Source organism: Bidens hawaiensis, unplaced genomic scaffold (assembly GCF_021521415.1).
Source record: "Bidens hawaiensis isolate Kalapana, Puna unplaced genomic scaffold, B.hawaiensis_p1.1 tig00000190_1, whole genome shotgun sequence".
In the NCBI taxonomy this organism is placed as follows: Eukaryota; Viridiplantae; Streptophyta; class Magnoliopsida; order Asterales; family Asteraceae; genus Bidens; species Bidens hawaiensis.
In genome coordinates, this window is record NW_027491020.1 from 36,569 (window position 1) to 54,423 (window position 17,855).

At 34.8% G+C, this 17,855-nt stretch overlaps 1 protein-coding gene across 1 annotated transcript; it reads right to left on the reverse strand.

The window, feature by feature from the left end:
* Positions 1-2,564: 2,564 nt before the first annotated feature.
* On the reverse strand, positions 2,565-4,026 carry LOC143587263 (protein CHAPERONE-LIKE PROTEIN OF POR1, chloroplastic-like). Its single transcript, XM_077068622.1, has 3 exons — positions 3,686-4,026; positions 3,205-3,556; positions 2,565-3,105 (listed from the first exon to the last, which is right to left on the reverse strand). The coding sequence occupies exons 1-3, from the start codon at positions 4,016-4,018 to the stop codon at positions 2,930-2,932; spliced, it is 861 nt and encodes a 286-aa protein (XP_076924737.1). The 5' UTR covers positions 4,019-4,026; the 3' UTR covers positions 2,565-2,929.
* Positions 4,027-17,855: the final 13,829 nt, after the last annotated feature.

Consider the following 17,855-nt stretch of genomic DNA (forward strand, 5'->3'; position numbering starts at 1 on the left):
TAATGAAAAAAAATATTCATAAGGCTATGTGTAGTGGGGGCTACAAATTGTGGGCGATGTTTGCTATATGACGTCCAATCAACAAATAAAGGTTTTTTGTTTTAGGGATGTAATTGTGTGTGTGCGCGTGCTACACACAAAAGATTACAATAATAACAACTAAAACAAGAAAACCATGCGACAAATACATGCCCCCCCCCCACTCCCACCCCAAACACACACACACCTTGTCGTCCCTTTTATCGCCCCAGGGGCAGTGTTGTCGCCTCTCGTCACCCTAAAATTACCGCCCACTACACATTGCCTAACAAACTATAATACTCAATATAAAAACTTTTTTATAATTTAGCATTTATTTTAAATTTTAGGCATTCACTCTTTATTTAATTAAGTTAGAGTGTGTTAATTTTTATTAGGTTATCTTTAATATTTCTTTAAAGCTTCTAGTCAAATATGACAATTACTTTATCCGAACTCCATGAGTAATTCAGAAGAATAACACATAATTATAAGGTTATTCACTTATTTTTGTAATGTTTATGACAACTTCTGATATGGACCATATGGTAATAAACTTAACTTTCTGATATGTGATAATAATTAATAAACTTTCTCCCACTTGGTTTTAACATATCTAGTCCTTTTCTCGCCTCCGTCCTGCTCCAACACGTCAATTAAACTGTACAAAACGTTTGATTAAACAAACATTCCCTCATACATTTGTCTCTTGAGAAGCGATATGCAAGGAAACCATGTGCAGTACGTTTGATTTAACTGTAGGGTAAATTGCTTTAAGAAGAGAAAACACTTAACTTGAAGCAACTGATCGCACCTGCATACAGATTGTTGTTTTATGTAGTCCCATAGCCATTACTAGCCGACATATATAGACAAATGTTGCACTTTTGAACTAAAGAACCCTACCCATTCGTGGATTGGAAGCAACGCATTTACAGGGAGATATGCGAACTCCTGCATCTCTTTTACACATCAAAGCATCACCTTTAGAATCTTTTCTTTTTGTGGGTTTCGTGACTTCTTGCTAATCAAGTTAAGTTTGAAATTAATAGCTTTTCTACAGTATTTCTGGCATCGTGGGGATTCTTTTGTGATATTTGAAGTGAAACCAGTAGGGGTGTAAGCGAACCGGACGTCCCTCCGTTTAGCAAGAAGTCCGTTTATGTTTTCCGTTTAATAAACGAACCGGACATGGGCAAAAAAATTCCGTTCGGTAATCTTAACGGAAGAACATGGACAAAGGTCAGGTCCGTTCAATAGTGTTCGTGAACGTCCGGTAAAGTCCGTTGGATTTATGTTCCGAATTAATATGTAACCGTTTATGTTTGTCCATTAGTGTTAGTTGTCCATTAATGTTTATATGTTCATTTGTCCATTAATGTTCATGGGTTTGTTTATCCATTAGTGCCCGTTAACGTCTGTTTACAACATTAACGAACGGACACGGACAAACTCAATTTCTTAATGAACGGACACGAACATGAATTTCCGTTCGGTAGAGTGTTCGTGAACCGTCCGTTTGTCTGTCAAAAGCTTAACGGACGGACACGGACAGGGTCTCGTCCCGTCCGTTTGGTCCGTGTACACCCCTAGAAACCAGTGAAAGTGGAGGATAAAGCAGTAGAGCTATTCTTAATAATAAGAATAGATAAGTCCAAAAGAAATGAAATTGGGCTTTAATAAAGACAAAAGAAAAATGTGTATTAGTCCTTAAGCAAAAGTGATGCTTTTCCAAACTCAATTATATGCTTCTTCTCAAAGTAGGTTAAAGACATGGATGCAAGAATAAAGTAATTGGATGACACAATACAATAAATTAACTGAAACAGCTAAAATTGCTTCTCAACAAGTATTGCACAGTATTTCGGTGAGAATTTAACTGAAACAGCTAAAAATGTAAAGGTTAATAGTCTCCGTAAGAGATTGGAGTTAATGTCACAAGATGAATATTAGAAAAGCTTTGATCATAATGGAAATAAAGTCAACCTTCAAAGATGTTGCAGTAATTGGACCTTTTCCAAATGGGATCAAGCTATTTTTACATTTATCATCATCATCATCATCATCATCATCATCATCATCATCATCGTACTCAGTATATCCCACCAATAGCAATGCTATGGTAGGGTCTGAGGAGGGTAAGATGTAGACAGCCTTACCTCTATCCCATAGGGATAGAGAGGCTGCTTCCGGTGAGACCCCCGGCTCGATAGTAGTTTTGCATCAAGCCTAGGACATAAGGCACATAGCACTCAATCATCGGGACACCGGCTGATCGGTGCATGTGCCCTTGTCTTTCGGCTATCAACGCCACCACATGATGCCTGATTAACCTTCCGCCACTTTTAACGTTATTTTCACGAGATTAGTAAAATAACGTCAAAATTAGTGCAATTTTACTTTTGCCCACCCGAGGGTTCACACATATATACATTATATGCGCGCACCGCAAGCTATTTTTACATTGTGATAAGAAAGTGTGATGTATGACTTTTTGTTGATTGTATGATACGAAAAGTTGCACTCGATGATAGCGAAGTTGAAAAAACTAACGTTACTAAGCTTAATCATGAACTAAACTTTCACAGTTTCACACATACTTTTTGCATTAAAGTTAAAAGTTGTTTAGGAATTGGAGTATTAGACACAAGAAAAAATGTGTCCTCTATGAACCTTAAAAGGTTCAGGATAACTACATGGTTCCGTGTTTGTTAAATGGATGAAAATGGTAGCACATTAAGATACATTTCCGTGTACAGATTACATACAAAAAAAGACGGTGACAGTTCAAGACCAAGCTATATATAACTTAAGTTCTGAAACATCCATTTTGTACAATATACAAACACATCCTAAATAACCATCACATTTCAAGAGGCATCGCAGCTTAATCTTGAAATTCCAGCCTTGATTAGCTTAAATACAACGAGACCAAAAACTGTGAGATAAGAACAAATTCACTTACCACAGTTGCAGGAGAATGTATACCCAAAAACGGGACGATATCTACTTGCAGCCAGGTCTCAACCGCAGATCCCACCACCGCACCAGCCACTAAACCCCCTATGGTTATCACAGTCGCCTTCCCTGAAAATAAAAATCCATCAACACAATATTAATAAGTATTCACGAGTTTTGTTATGTGTAATTTATTAAATAATAATAATAGGCGACAATGTGGCATACCTAGCTTAACGTTTCGTTTGGTCATGAAATATAATGACGCCCCAAAACTAGTTGCCAAAATAAGCCCAGGAACATCGGCGCCTGAAATGGCACCGACTGGAGTAGATGCACCATTGACATAAGTTAAGACAGCTAGAGCTCCAAAGACTCCTGCTTGAATCCCCAAATCAGTAGCAGATGGTGATTCAATCGTAACTGGTGGATTCTTAAAGGCACCTTGTAGCCATTGAGGCATTTGAGATGTATTATTTACAGGTTTAACATCCGCATAACGAATGCTACTATTTACAACTTTCCCTGCTCGTCTCTGTGATAAACTCTGCATCAGTAGCATGTCATATGCAGCCTCAACCTGCAATGGAAATGATGAACTTCTAACGTTGGGTTGATTTATCAAAATTATGAAATTAAAGCTGATTTAAGTTGAAAAGTATATGTAGTTGAATATCCTACAAGTAAGGTTATCTATAAGCATAGCAACCTGTGCAATAGAGTCCTGGTCGTCTTTACAGGAAGCGACGACGGAACTCTTAGCACGGAGTATATCATCAAAGGAAGCGCCTTCCGATACACCTAACAATTTCAAAGCCGTCTCAACCGACATCTCCAACGACGAGTCGTCGGCACCACCGCCGGCCAGAACAACCAATCGTGATAATGAGCTGCGCCCAGAGGAGGCCAGTAGTCGATTGGATTTCACTACTTTACTATTATTATTATTAACGGTGGTGTTGGAAGGTGTAAGAGGCTGCTGTCCGTGACGGCGGACCACGGGAAGAAGAGTGGGACGGGCGGAGAGAGGAGTGGTAGCCATAGGATGGATGGATGAAAATCGGTTTGTTTGTTTCTTCAGGTTATTGATTGATTATTGTTTGTAATTGTATTGATACGGGTGTTGTATTTTGCTTCCAAGTTTAAAATTGTTTTTGCCTTGTTTTCTTTTCTTTGATGGAATCATTATTATTTTTTATACAACTCAAAATTTGATTTCTTTGTTTTTAGAGTTAAGTGTCATTTTAGTATATATAGTTTGATCAACTACGTAACTTTAGTACCTTTTTTGAATTTTTCGCAACTGGCTACTTCATGTTTCAAAAACTAGTCATTTTAGTACTTTTTCGTTAACCACGTTTAATTTTTCCGTTAAGTCTAGGGCATAATGGTAACTTTAGTTATTTTATCTATTTTCTTTTTCTTTTAAGCCCCAATAATAGTGGCGGGAAAAATGAAGAGAAAAAACCGGAGAGCCACTATTATTGGAGCTTAAAAGGAAAATAGACAAAATAACTAAAGTTACCATTATGCCCTTGACTTAACGGAAAAATTAAACGAGGTTACGAAAAAGTACTAAAATGACCAGTTTTTGAAACATGGAGTAGCCAGTTGCGAAAAATTCAAAAAAAGTACTAAAATTGCATAGTTGATCAAACCACAGGTACTAAAATGACACTTAACTCTTGTTTTTATATCTTGGGATGGGATCATATATATATAATAAAGGAAGAACAATTTGGACACGTGTCATCCATATAAAGTCTTTAGACACGTGTAAATCAAAGAAGCTATTTCGCTTACGTGTCATTCACAGAGGAGGTCTATTGCAAAACTTCTTTTGAAATTTCAAATGTAATCTCTCTATTCAAGGAAATTCTGAACCCATCTTCTACCTTTTCAAACAAATAACTATCTACTTTATTATCTCTCTCTACTTCATCATCTTTTAAAGAAAAAAAACGGGAGCATCTCTCTAATTATGGTTCAGTTTCAGTGGTAGTAGTGCTACTATCATTTAGTGCATCTGGCAAAGTGAACAACCATTCAACCACACAACCATGGTGATGGAACCTTTGGAATCGACATCTATTAGGGTTCCGGCTATGAAATCCTCTTTCCGGCTACCAAGATCCGATGACAGTCGTTCTGGTTCGACTAATCAGGTACAAACTTATACCTACATTAACATTTCAGTAAATTGATACCTATTTAGGCCAGATCTTTAGATTTATGTTATTTTTCCGGTGAAGCTAGAGTTTAGGTCACACTCCAGGCCTACGGCGAGATGGAGTCTGTGAATATTTTGATGGTGCATCTCAGTTGCACGGGGAAGACTTTTAGGGTTCATTTCGATTTCTTAGAGGTAATGCGTTTGAATTTTTTATTTCATTTTGGTTTGTTAAATTTTGGTGTTTATTGTTTATCTTGTATTGCTTTTGATTTTATTTATGATTTCATTGGTGTTTTCTTTCACAATATTAGTTCTTTTAAATCGAAATATATTTATAGTTATTATGGATTAATGAATATGATTTTACATGTTTGTAGTTTTGAGACCTAAAACTCCACCCCTCATGGTTCAAGCTGAGGAGATCCAGTCAAACCTAGGATTTCAGCATCCAAGTTTTTTCTTTCATTTGTTTATTGTTTATCAGATTCTACTGTTGTTGTGTCGTGTAGAGTAATTAGTCAAAACTATTTATCGGTTTATTATGCTTTTGTTTTTTTGTATTTTTTTAATAAGCCGTGAGTAAGATGACCTTCTTAAGTATATAAATGTACTTTGAAGGTGTTAACTTTGAACTTATTATGTTAGATAACAATAGAAAACAAAACACTTTTAAATAAGGTATAAAGTTGTAACTTATGTCTTAAATAAGGTATAAGGAGGTAAAATCTTATTAACATGTTTATTTGATTTTTAAAATTTCATAAATTATACTTATTAACACATAAAATAAGTTTATGTATTCAAACAGTTTAAAACCTCACTTCTTTTTTGTGTTTTCAAACACCTTAAAATAAATTTGTTATCCATGTTATAAAAAAGTTGTCGAGTAGTGATTGAGACATATCCATGTTTTTAAACCTTTTGACCATAAAATACATTAGCACGATTATCAACACTGATTTAAGTGTATGCTTTTTGATACATACTTAAAATAGTTGTTTTACTTTTAGTTCATGGGCTTGTACATAACTAAAATAGTTAGAGATGTTAACACATAACCAAAACTCAACAATAATAAAGTTTTTATATTTCATATGGTTAATTGTTTAGAGTGAGAGTTATTCATTGTATATAATGTTTTCAAGAGTTTGCACAATAAATGTATTAAACTTTATGCCCAACACAAGTGTCAATATATTTATTGATGGTTAAATTAATTTTAAACAACTTTGATTTTATATACCATTTTCAAATTAAAAATTATATATATATATATATATATATATATATATATATATTTTGAAAATATAAAAGGTGTCATCATATTTTACTTGTTATGAGAGAAGCATTTTTATAGGGCTTGTGTACATAGTTAAATACTTTAATTAACAATTTTACATTATTGAGTCCAAGGAATATGTATTCAAAATAGTAGATTGTTCAGTTCAAACCTCCAGGTGATTATTATTTTTGTTTAAATTTGAGATAGGGCTTGTGTACATAGGTTGATTCAGTTTTCAAATAAATTAGTTGATTAAGGTTTCATTTTAGTTTACTCTACATATTTAATACACATATTCAATATACAATATGTTTATAAAAAATTGGTTAATTTTTTATATATTATCCTATTTATATAGCTTCAAACTTTTATCTTCTTTAAGGTTAAACTCTTTACACATGATACCTTTTAAAACATTTAAATGCATGTTAGAAATGCTTGTGGTCAAATAGTTTATTGAGTCATATACATAGTCAAATAGTAGATTAAGACTTTACACCAAAATAGTTAAAAATTTTATTCTCTAAACATGACACTTTCTTTGATGTCTTCAAAAACCTTAGAATATGTTTATTATCCATGTTATAAAATGGTTGACATATACTTGATAAGACCTATTCATGTTTTCAAACACTTTTTTCTAAATTCACACATCAACACGAATTCCAACAAAGACATAAGTTCATGAGATTGGATACATCCCTAAAATAGTTAGATTTGGTAACACATAACAAAATTCAAAATAATTTATAAGACTTGATTATTCAAATAATAAAGACTTGATTTACACACCCTTAGTGTTCTCTAGCAAGACAAAACAATAATTTTTGAATATGTAATACAAAGCTCGGATTCCAACTACTTTTTTAAACTAGAAAATAACATTTATGTTTTCATATTTAATATGGTTAACTATTTAGTTTGAGATTTATTCATTGATTAGAATAATGTTTTAAAGAGTTTGCACCATAAATTAAACTTTATAACAACCTCATTTGTCAATATAATCATTAGTGGTTAAACTAGTTTTTAAATAACTTTTATTATATAAACCATTTCTAAATTAAATATATATATATATATATATATATATATATTTATATATTCAATCCACATCGAATAATTTTAAAACTTTCTATAGTCTAACATACTTGAACTTTGTATTTGATGTTAACAAAATTTTACACAAATATTTTGAATTTTAAAAGTATTCGAATTTTAATTTTAATTAATATACGATATTCATGTTTCACATGAGCAACTGTTTACTTTATTTTATTTTTTAATACTTTTAAGACTTTACACCAAAATAGTTAAAAAGTTTATTATCTAAACATGACACTTACTTTATGTCACACCCCCATCTTGGGCCTAGGAGTGCGACTCATAAGTTGGTACCACATTTGTAAATATATCAGAGTTACGGGTTATTAGCGGAAGTCTTTATAAAACATGTGGATATAAGTTATAAATATTTACATTACAAAAGATGAGACAAAAGTCTTATTTTAAGTTTGTTTTTTTATAAGTTTACAAAACCATCATTTAATTATATTTAAGTTTAACAAAAATTATTCAATCCACCGGATTCTTGAGCCCTTCGTCTTCACAAGCTCTATTCTTGATTACCTGCAAAATGTTATAAAAATACGTCAGCAAACATTTGCTGGTGAATATGCTGACGCAAAAATATTTTCCTTTACTTTGTTACCCCTAGAGGGTTACGCAAGCCTCAGCCCATCTTGGCTTACGAATAACAAAGTTAAAACATCATTATAAACTTGAGTCTCTACACTAGGTCACCCCAGCAAAACACCGCAGCGTTTCGACGTACTTAGGTACCATAAATATACACAAGGTCATTCTCACTCGAACATACTTTGGTTCGGCCCATCGTGGCTGGAGGTCGTGACCAGGCGTGGTGCGATGTGCCCACCGCTTTCCACATATGTAAGGATCCAGACAAACGTATACTACAGCCTGAGGGCTAGGCTCATACTCTTATTTACAATGTTTTTAGAGACACGTGGCCTCATGTAAAGTTTTACACATAACACATTTATTTGTTTGAAAATGAGTTTGTAAAAGTGGGGCGTATTCACCTTTGATCGGGATCGGTTTCCAACACCGTCCTTGCGTCTCTTTCTTGTTATCTCGCACCTATAGTACGAGTATAACTATTCGTTAGTCGGATATACAATCCGGCTTAAGACCTTTAGTCTTTCTTTTACCTCGATGAACCTTTAGTCCATTTCTCAATTACTTGAAAACCTTTAGTTTAAAAGTATTGTTTATAAACCTTTAATTTATTATAAAAACCCTACGTTTCTTCTTCTTTAATAAACGTATTCTTTTCTTTATTATTTAAGAATACTTATTATACTTAAATAATAATAATAATTATAACAAAGAATTTATATAACAAATAAGTTATATACATTTCTTTTTCTTTCTTTCTTTTCTTTGTTATACCATTTATTCTCGAGGTATAGTATAATTTCGACTTAGGGCTTAAGCCTTTAATATTATATTCATTTGACATTACGCCTAACCTTGTTGGCGTTTGGAAATTCCTAAGGATTAGAGCAGCACTTCCACGCCACTTGATCAACCCTTCTTACGTCCAACGAAATCATTAATCTTTATCGCTCGTCGGCACGCTTCTCGAGGCACCGACACTTCACGGCACGCACTTCGAGATGATCGTCGGGATGTAATAACTGTACCACCTTCTTTTTCGGGATGTCGCCGGGGAGTGGTACGAATATCGAGGTGTGGCACGCTTATCGAGGAATCGGGCACGGTTTTTGGGGCGGATCGAGGGTACGATTTTCGAGGTTTAGTGAGATGTTTAGAGAGAGGATTGTATGTAGATTTTGGTGTGAAGAAATGAAATCCCGGAGGCTGCTATTTATAGGCAAATTTTGGATCCCATCGCGGTACGCGCCCGCTTCCTGGGAACCCCTTGCGTACCGCGACGTAGCTCAGATGCATCACACAGTAGGTCTGCCACGTGTCGCCACGTGGCAGACGGTGTGCCATGTGTTGAGACGTGGCGGACGTCATGCCACGTGGCAACCGGTGTGCCACGTGTGGACACGTGGTGAAATGGTGTCAGGCGTGTCAGGCTACGTCATCGCGGGCTCAACGACGATCGCGTATCGCCGTTGACCTCTTCTAGAATCTTTGACCAAGTCCCATCGCAGTACGCGATGGACTTGTCTTTTGTCCCGTCGCGTAGCGCGATAGGACAAAAATGCAGAATTTTCATTTTAGCCCTTAGAGTTTGGAAATTGGCAGAATTAGTCTCTTAACTTTGGAAACTTGACATTTTTGGCTCAAATTTCCCGTGATGTTACATCCTCCCCACCTTGAAATAAATCTCGTCCTCGAGATTGCTTTACGAAAACAAGTGGGGGTATTTCTTCTTCATTTTGGACTCAGAGTTCCCAAGTATACTCGGGTCCTCGTCGGGAATCCCACTTTACTTTCACAATTTTCAAAGTTTGTCTTTTAAGTTTCTTTAATTTCGAATCTTCGATTTGGATTGGTCGTTCTATGAATTTTAAGTTTTCGTTGATCTCAACATCTTTTAACGGCATCGAGAGAGATTCGTCGGCTAATCATTTACGCAGATTCGAGATATGGAATACGTCGTGTATCCCTTGCATTTCCTCGGGTAGTCGCAATCGGTATGTGACGGTACCAATTCGTTAAGTACCTCAAAGGGTCCAACGAATCGTGGACTCAACTTTCCTTTCTTGCCGAAGCGGACTACGCCTTTCCATGGCGAAACTTTCAAAAGAACCTTATCACCGACTCTAAACTCTAACGGCTTACGACAGACATCGGCGTAACTCTTTTGGCGATCACGTGCCGTCTTAAGTCGTTCTCGGATTTGAATAACTTTTTCGGTGTTTTCTTGGACTATTTCGGTTCCAGATAATTGATTATCTCCGGTTTCAGACCAGCACACGGGCGTTCTACATTTTCGACCAAATAACGCCTCAAATGATGCGGCTTGAATGCTCGTGTGATAACTATTGTTATATGAAAATTCCATTAGGGGTAAGTGGTCATCCCAACTTCCACCTAAGTGTATCACACAGGCTCGGAGCATGTCTTCCAACGTTTGAATAGTACTTTTGCTTTGCCCATCAGTTTGTAGGTGATAGGCGGTGCTAAGGTTAAGCGTTGTGCCGAGTGCTTGTTGGAAGCTTTTCCAAAAATGAGACGTGAAACGACTGTCTCGGTCAGAAATTATGGACAGTGGTACTCCGTGCAAAGCGACGATGTTGTTAACATAGATACGAGCTAGTTTGTCCATTGAGTACGACTCATTGATGGGTATGAAGTGTGCGGATTTTGTTAATCGATCCACAATCACCCAGATTGCATTATGTTGTCGAGTCATTTTAGGGAGTTTGGTAATGAAATCCATTGTGATTAACTCCCACTTCTATACGGGAAGTTCGGGTTGCTGGAGCAGTCCCGAAGGTCTTTGGTGTTCGGCCTTGACCTTCAAACATGTAAGACATTTCGCAACATGCGAAGCAACATCCCTTTTCATCTCATTCCACCAATAATTCGCTTTGAGATTATGGTACATTTTATCACTTCCGAGATGCATCATGTATTTCGATTTATGAGCTTCGTTCAAGATTTTCTCACGCAATCCTCCAACAATTGGTACCCAAATTCGGTTTCCCATTCTAAGAATACCATCATCACCTTTGACTAACGAGTCAATGGTGCCATTACGTTTTTCATCAGAGATTTGGTTTTCGTTGATCGCTTGAGTTTGAGCGGATTTGATTTGGTCAACAAGATCGATTTGAAGTTCTAGCCTTAACGCTCGGACTCTTTTGGCTTTTCGTGCTCTTTACGACTTAAGGCATCAGCCACAACGTTGGCTTTACCTTCATGATAAACGATTTCGCAGTCATAGTCGTTGAGAGTCTCCATCCAGCGTCGTTGGCGCATGTTGAGCTCCTTTTGATCAAAGATATGCTTTAAGCTCTTATGATCAGTGTACACGGTAAATCTTACTCCATAGAGATAGTGCCTCCATATCATAAGTGCGAAGATTATGGCGCCTAACTCTAGATCGTGAGTCGTATAGTTCTTTTCGTGTACTTTGAGTTGACGAGAGGCGTAAGCGATAACTTTCTTGCGTTACATTAGTACACATCCCAAGCCGGAATGAGATGCATCGCAAAACACAACGAAATCTTCAATACCTTCCGGCAAGGCCAGTATAGGAGCTTGAGTAAGCTTTTGTTTAAGTATATCGAACGCCTCTTGTTGCTTTGTTCCCCATTCATATTTGATATTCTTTCGAACACCTCTTGGGCCTAGGAGTGCGACTCATAAGTTGGTACCACATTTGTAAATATATCAGAGTTAAGGGTTATTAGCGGAAGTCTTTATAAAACATGTGAATATAAGTTATAAATATTTACATTACAAAAGATGAGACAAAAGTCTCATTTTAAGTTTGCTTGTTTATAAGTTTACAAAACCACCATTTAATTATATTTAAGTTTAACAAAAATTATCCGAGCCATCGGATTCTTGAGCCCTTCGTCTTCACAAGCTCTATTCTTGATTACCTGCAAAATGTTATAAAAATACGTCAGCAAACATTTGTTGGTGAATATGCTGACGCAAAAATATTTTCCTTTACTTTTTTACCCCTCGAGGGTTACGCAAGCCTCGGCCCATCTTCTCACACCCCAACCTACGGCGGAAATGCCGGGGCGAACTGATTGCTCACAGCTTTTCAAAGGTTACTATCATGCAATATTAAATGTGACAATATCTATTAAGTTAATTAAATAATCAAAAACATCAAATACAAAATCCATATATCAAATAAATAAAACAATACAAATATATCAAAGTCTATAATCTTGTTTATTCTCTCTAGCGTGCAATCCTAAGTTTTTCTTCCAAACCAGCTTGAATATCAACGATAACCTACATATGCGTTAAAAATAGAATGGTTTTGTCAACACAAGGTTGAGTGAGCAACACACCATTTTAAATGTTCATATAGAAAATAAGTATTTGCAACAAGTCATATGAGTATAACAAATTAACTAAATAAGCAAGTATAACTGAGATGTCGAGAAGCACAAAGCTATAACGACTGGCGTATGATCATACTAGACTGAGATTATGTTGGACCTCTCCGAATGCGAAAGCATACAAAGCAAATAAGCACATAAACAAGTAAGGTATAAGTTGTTAACACATAAAACAAAGTTGCAGTTTTAAGTATAAGTATATAATGAGAAATATATTTACGCATATGTCCCCAAAACGTGGAAAAACAAGTAAAATAGGTGAATGTGGTACTCACCTTAGACGGAAGGCAAGTGATTAATAAATTCAATAACGAACTAATGATTTAAGCGAGTCGTCCAATACGCGTCCAATGAGATTAATTATCAGAATCTGAAACTTTGTGATATGAAACTATAAGTAAAAACGAACTTAATGCCGCTGGAATCAATCCAAAAGGATGGGTAGAACTCTAGTTATGTCGATTTTAATGTTTAAACGAGTCGAGTCTGACCAGAATCCGAACTTTGAGTCGGGAGTCGGGTTTTGGTCAGAACCCTTAAAATTTAATTATGAGAAGAAAAGTCTTCTGGACTGAACGTTGAATCCGACCAGAAGCAAGAGAAAACGAAAAGTCAAACTTGTTGACTGTTTTACCCTTGATCGGGTTTTTAAAGCAATTGACCAGTCAATACCCTTCAATCTCAGAAATTGATTGAAGGCTATTGACTAAGGAGTGTGTATGAACAATTCTAAAGTTTACAACTTACCCGGAAAGTGAAAGGATTGACGAGAAACGGAAGTCAAAGATCCCTAAGCAAGCAAAGTCAACGAACAAGTCTTGAATCTTTAACGAAGATGCAAAAACCGAAGGGTTGGAGGAGGAACAGAGGTAGGTGACGGCTATGGGATGTTATTTAGGGTTAGATTAAAGTTTACAGCTGATGAATGGGGCTTGTTTATATAAGAATACATAACACGAACTAATTATGAGCTTTTTGGCCCGTTTAAGCAAGTAAAACAAGTTTTAAGGAAATAATCAGCGATTTATACATAAAGATCTGGTCTTGGGCAGTAAGAAACGAATTAGCACTTGTATTTTAGTTGCAGGATGTTTACTCGGACCTTAATTCACTCAAACATGCCTAAAATAAATGATTTTATGCCTTAAACGAGTTAGGAAACTAAATAAAGTTAAACGATCTAACCAGTGGTGTGGAGGCGGCGCGCGACGGGGGTGGAGAGTCTCCCTGTGTGGCGCTCCGGCTTGACAAGGAAGGAACTTTGGTTTTTTTCGGCAATAATGGTCCCCTAAACTTTCTGAAATGTTCAATTATTGACTATTTTAAAGTTTAAACCAAGAATAAATAACTTTAAGAACTTTAAGGGTGGGTATAAAATGAATATTAGAAACTTATTTACTTATAAATATTTGATTCTGATTAATATTAAGGAACTAAAATATTTCCGAGTCGGGTTAAATGTTAACGAATACGGGTTTGAAAAATCCGAGATGTTACAGTCTCCCCTTCTTTAGGGAATTTCGTCCCGAAATTAAGGAAAACAAAAAAAATTATCGTTTTGAAAACAATTTAAACTTTTTAAAGAAATATCATAACATAGAACTTCCAATAACCGAAGCAACGCTTCAAATGGCATTCCGATAAGGGCACTTATATATAGGATGTACCAGCGGCGTATCCACCATGTCCTTATCATCTCATCATTCGTACCGTTACCCATGCTACCTTAAGTTTTAGATCATAACACATAATTGTACGCATTATGATTTCCATGCGAGGACTTTGAATAATTATGTTTCGGACCATAATTAGTCTTATCGTCGGATGGTCCGCATAATTCGTTCCATCATGTGGGTTATAAAACATTAAAATCATCATTTTGTAAGAAACAAACGTTTTGAAATAAAATTTTTAAGTGAAAACAATTGTCTTGATAATTTTAAATATAATTTCAAATGATAATTAGTAAATGTTCTAGTTGACAATAAAATCGTAAGATTTCGAAAGCCTCTTTTGCTTTTAAAAGTAAAATTTTGTAAATTGAAGAAAATAGATTTGGTGATTTTGGTGTTATTTAAGATAATCGAGAATAAAGGAAATGAGATGGAGATACAAGATCCTAATTGATTAATCTTTGATAAAGGAATTTTATTAGGGGGATGGATTACGTAAATGTTTAATTTATAACATTTCTTAAGATCGAGAGTATAAGTTTAAACGAAGATTTTGGTGTGCCGAGTTTAGTTAGTTGAGAATTTATAAGATTTAAAGAGGAATTAATTATAAATTTATAGCTTTTCAAGTTGGTGATTTTGAGATTAGATTAATTCGTTTAAGATGTTCTATAATATTATAATAGTTAGTAATTAATAATTTAAATACTAATTATAATGCAAAAATATACGTATTTGAATTAAATTGTTAATATATTAAACTGGGAAGCGGATATTCTCGAATCAGCGAGATAGTCCTATTCAAATTAAACCGTTAAAATTATATTAAATATGAGGTAGGTAATTGATAAATTAGATTAAATTTTGGGAATTCGTGGATTTTTCCTTTTTCACAAAATCGTTATAAATATTAGGGAGTAAGTAATTTGAATCACCAATAATGGAAATTTGAGTAAATAATAAATTTTAAATTAAAGTGAAGCATATAATATATTGAGATAAACGTGAGGCTAGAAATGCATGAACAACCATGACTATTCTAACAACTACAAATTTATCATTTAAAACGTTCAAATTTATCATTTAGAGAGTTGAACCAAGGATGAAATTTTAATGAAATGACGGGTAAGATGTGGGAATGAGTTGATATGAGATAATGGGGATGCGTATATGTATATGTATTAGTACTAGTGAAAATTCAAAATTTTCTAAAAATTCAAAGTAGAGAGTTTGAAATATTTACGATGAAGGTTCAAAAAGTCAATTTAATAATAAAAGTTAAATTAATGAAATTATTTTTTAGAAATAGAAATTAAATTTAGAAAATACATAATTTAGTTTAATAATAAAATTTACAATAATTGAATTTAATAATGAAGATTTATAAAGTGGAAAATAAGTTGTGAAAACCATCATGATATTGAGGAAAATAAGAGATAATAAAATATTTATAGTTTAAAGTTGAGGATAAGGATTTAAATGTACTTAGAAATTTATAGTTGAGGATATGGATATAAATAAGAAAATGCAATTTAAATAACATGGATATGATTTAGTATGAGATTTCTTGTTCGGCGTATTTTAGTTTTGTCGAGATTGGCGGGTGGTCGATTGTTAGCATACAGCAGCACTCCTTGGTGGTTCTAGTAGTCGAACAACAATCACGAGAAGTAGGTGAACGGTGTTGATTACGATAATTTCCTAGGGAAGACATTTTACGTGAACCAAAAATAGAGATTTATAAGATGAAGGATGAGTTGAGGAAATTATTAGGATAATAAAATGTCTAAGTATGTAGGTAAGTTATAATAACATTGCCTTGAGAAATAAAGGGAATTGCGTCATGAGAATCAAAAGTAAAAGTTTATAAGATGAGTGGGGTACATTGCGTAAATATTTATTAAATGATGTAGTCAATAAGATTAATGTGTGATGACTACATAAAGAGTTAAGTCAGTTTAAAATTTAGATTTGATTAAGTCTACAATAAACTAACGAAATATAAATTGTGGATGTTGGCCTCCCATGAGCTTTCCATGGCAATTTGAATGGCCCAACGAACTAACGAAAAACAGCTGAGTTGGACAGCCCATGAGCGTTACATGGCAATTTGATTGTCCCAACTAATTAACGAATTAACAATGCAATGAAATTTGTCGGCCCAATGAGCGTTACACGGCGTTTTAACCGACCAAACTAAATAACGAACTATCGAAATAAATATGGTTAGTCGGAGTATCTTGTGAACCACCACTTTGAATACTCTAACAAAAACACGAAAACAAGTTGAGAAATGGATAGTAGGAGTGCCCATGGGTTCCATGGATTTTTCACCCAACTAACCATTTAAATAACGGAACACAATAATCGGAAAAACGAGTTTAGCCACGAACCACCGTGAATTCGGTTTAAAAATCAGCCTAAGGTGTCGGTCATATGGCATTTATGGGTCTCGCTCGGGTCCATAGGGTTGAGTACTGTGGTCAGGTTATCACCCAGGTAAGGAATAACATCTTAACTTTGGTTCTTGGAACCGTTTTGTCAGTGCCTAACTCACAGTTTCTCTTCTCCTTTCATTCATCATAGGGACATGCCACATAACCTAGCCTTAAGGTGTGCGAGTAAAAACTACAGGTGGGAATTCTTAAGGAATTTCCCGAAAATAAAAGCAATCTACTTTTTGAAAAGTTTTCTTTAAATGTTGAGGCATAGCCTCGGAGTTTGTGTGTGTGTGCATAACAATACAATAGATAGTAAATAATAATTATCTAAGAAAGCTGTAAACAATTTAATTTGAACACACAAAGGTAAACAGATAGGCACGTATAGGGTCCCTAAACATGTGTCTAAGGCAATTTCTAACGACCTATCTTAAACCTTCGGCTCTGATACCAATCTGTCACACCCCAACCTACGGCGGAAATGCCGGGGCGAACTGATTGCTCACAGCTTTTCAAAGGTTACTATCATGCAATATTAAATGTGACAATATCTATTAAGTTAATTAAATAATCAAAAACATCAAATACAAAATCCATATATCAAATAAATAAAACAATACAAATATATCAAAGTCTATAATCTTGTTTATTCTCTCTAGCGTGCAATCCTAAGTTTTTCTTCCAAACCAGCTTGAATATCAACGATAACCTGCATATGCGTTAAAAATAGAATGGTTTTGTCAACACAAGGTTGAGTGAGCAACACACCATTTTAAATGTTCATATAGAAAATAAGTATTTGCAACAAGTCATATGAGTATAACAAATTAACTAAATAAGCAAGTATAACTGAGATGTTGAGAAGCACAAAGCTATAACGACTGGCGTATGATCATACTAGACTGAGATTATGTTGGACCTCTCCGAATGCGAAAGCATACAAAGCAAATAAGCACATAAACAAGTAAGGTATAAGTTGTTAACACATAAGACAAAGTTGCAGTTTTAAGTATAAGTATATAATGAGAAATATATTTACGCATATGTCCCCAAAACGTGGAAAAACAAGTAAAATAGGGGAATGTGGTACTCACCTTAGACGGAAGGCAAGTGATTAATAAATTCGACAACGAACTAATGATTTAAGCGAGTCGTCCAATACGCGTCCAATGAGATTAATTATCAGAATCTGAAACTTTGTGATATGAAACTATAAGTAAA

Excerpts from the sequence above, each read along its gene's own strand:
- LOC143587263 (XM_077068622.1), bottom strand. The coding sequence starts at position 4,018 with ATGGCTACCACTCCTCTCTCCGCCCGTCCCACTCTTCTTCCCGTGGTC. Across the intron at positions 3,557-3,685 it reads ACCAGGACTCTATTGCACAG|GTTGAGGCTGCATATGACAT; the intron begins GTTGCTATGCTT and ends TTTCCATTGCAG. Across the intron at positions 3,106-3,204 it reads CAAACGAAACGTTAAGCTAG|GGAAGGCGACTGTGATAACC; the intron begins GTATGCCACATT and ends TTTTATTTTCAG.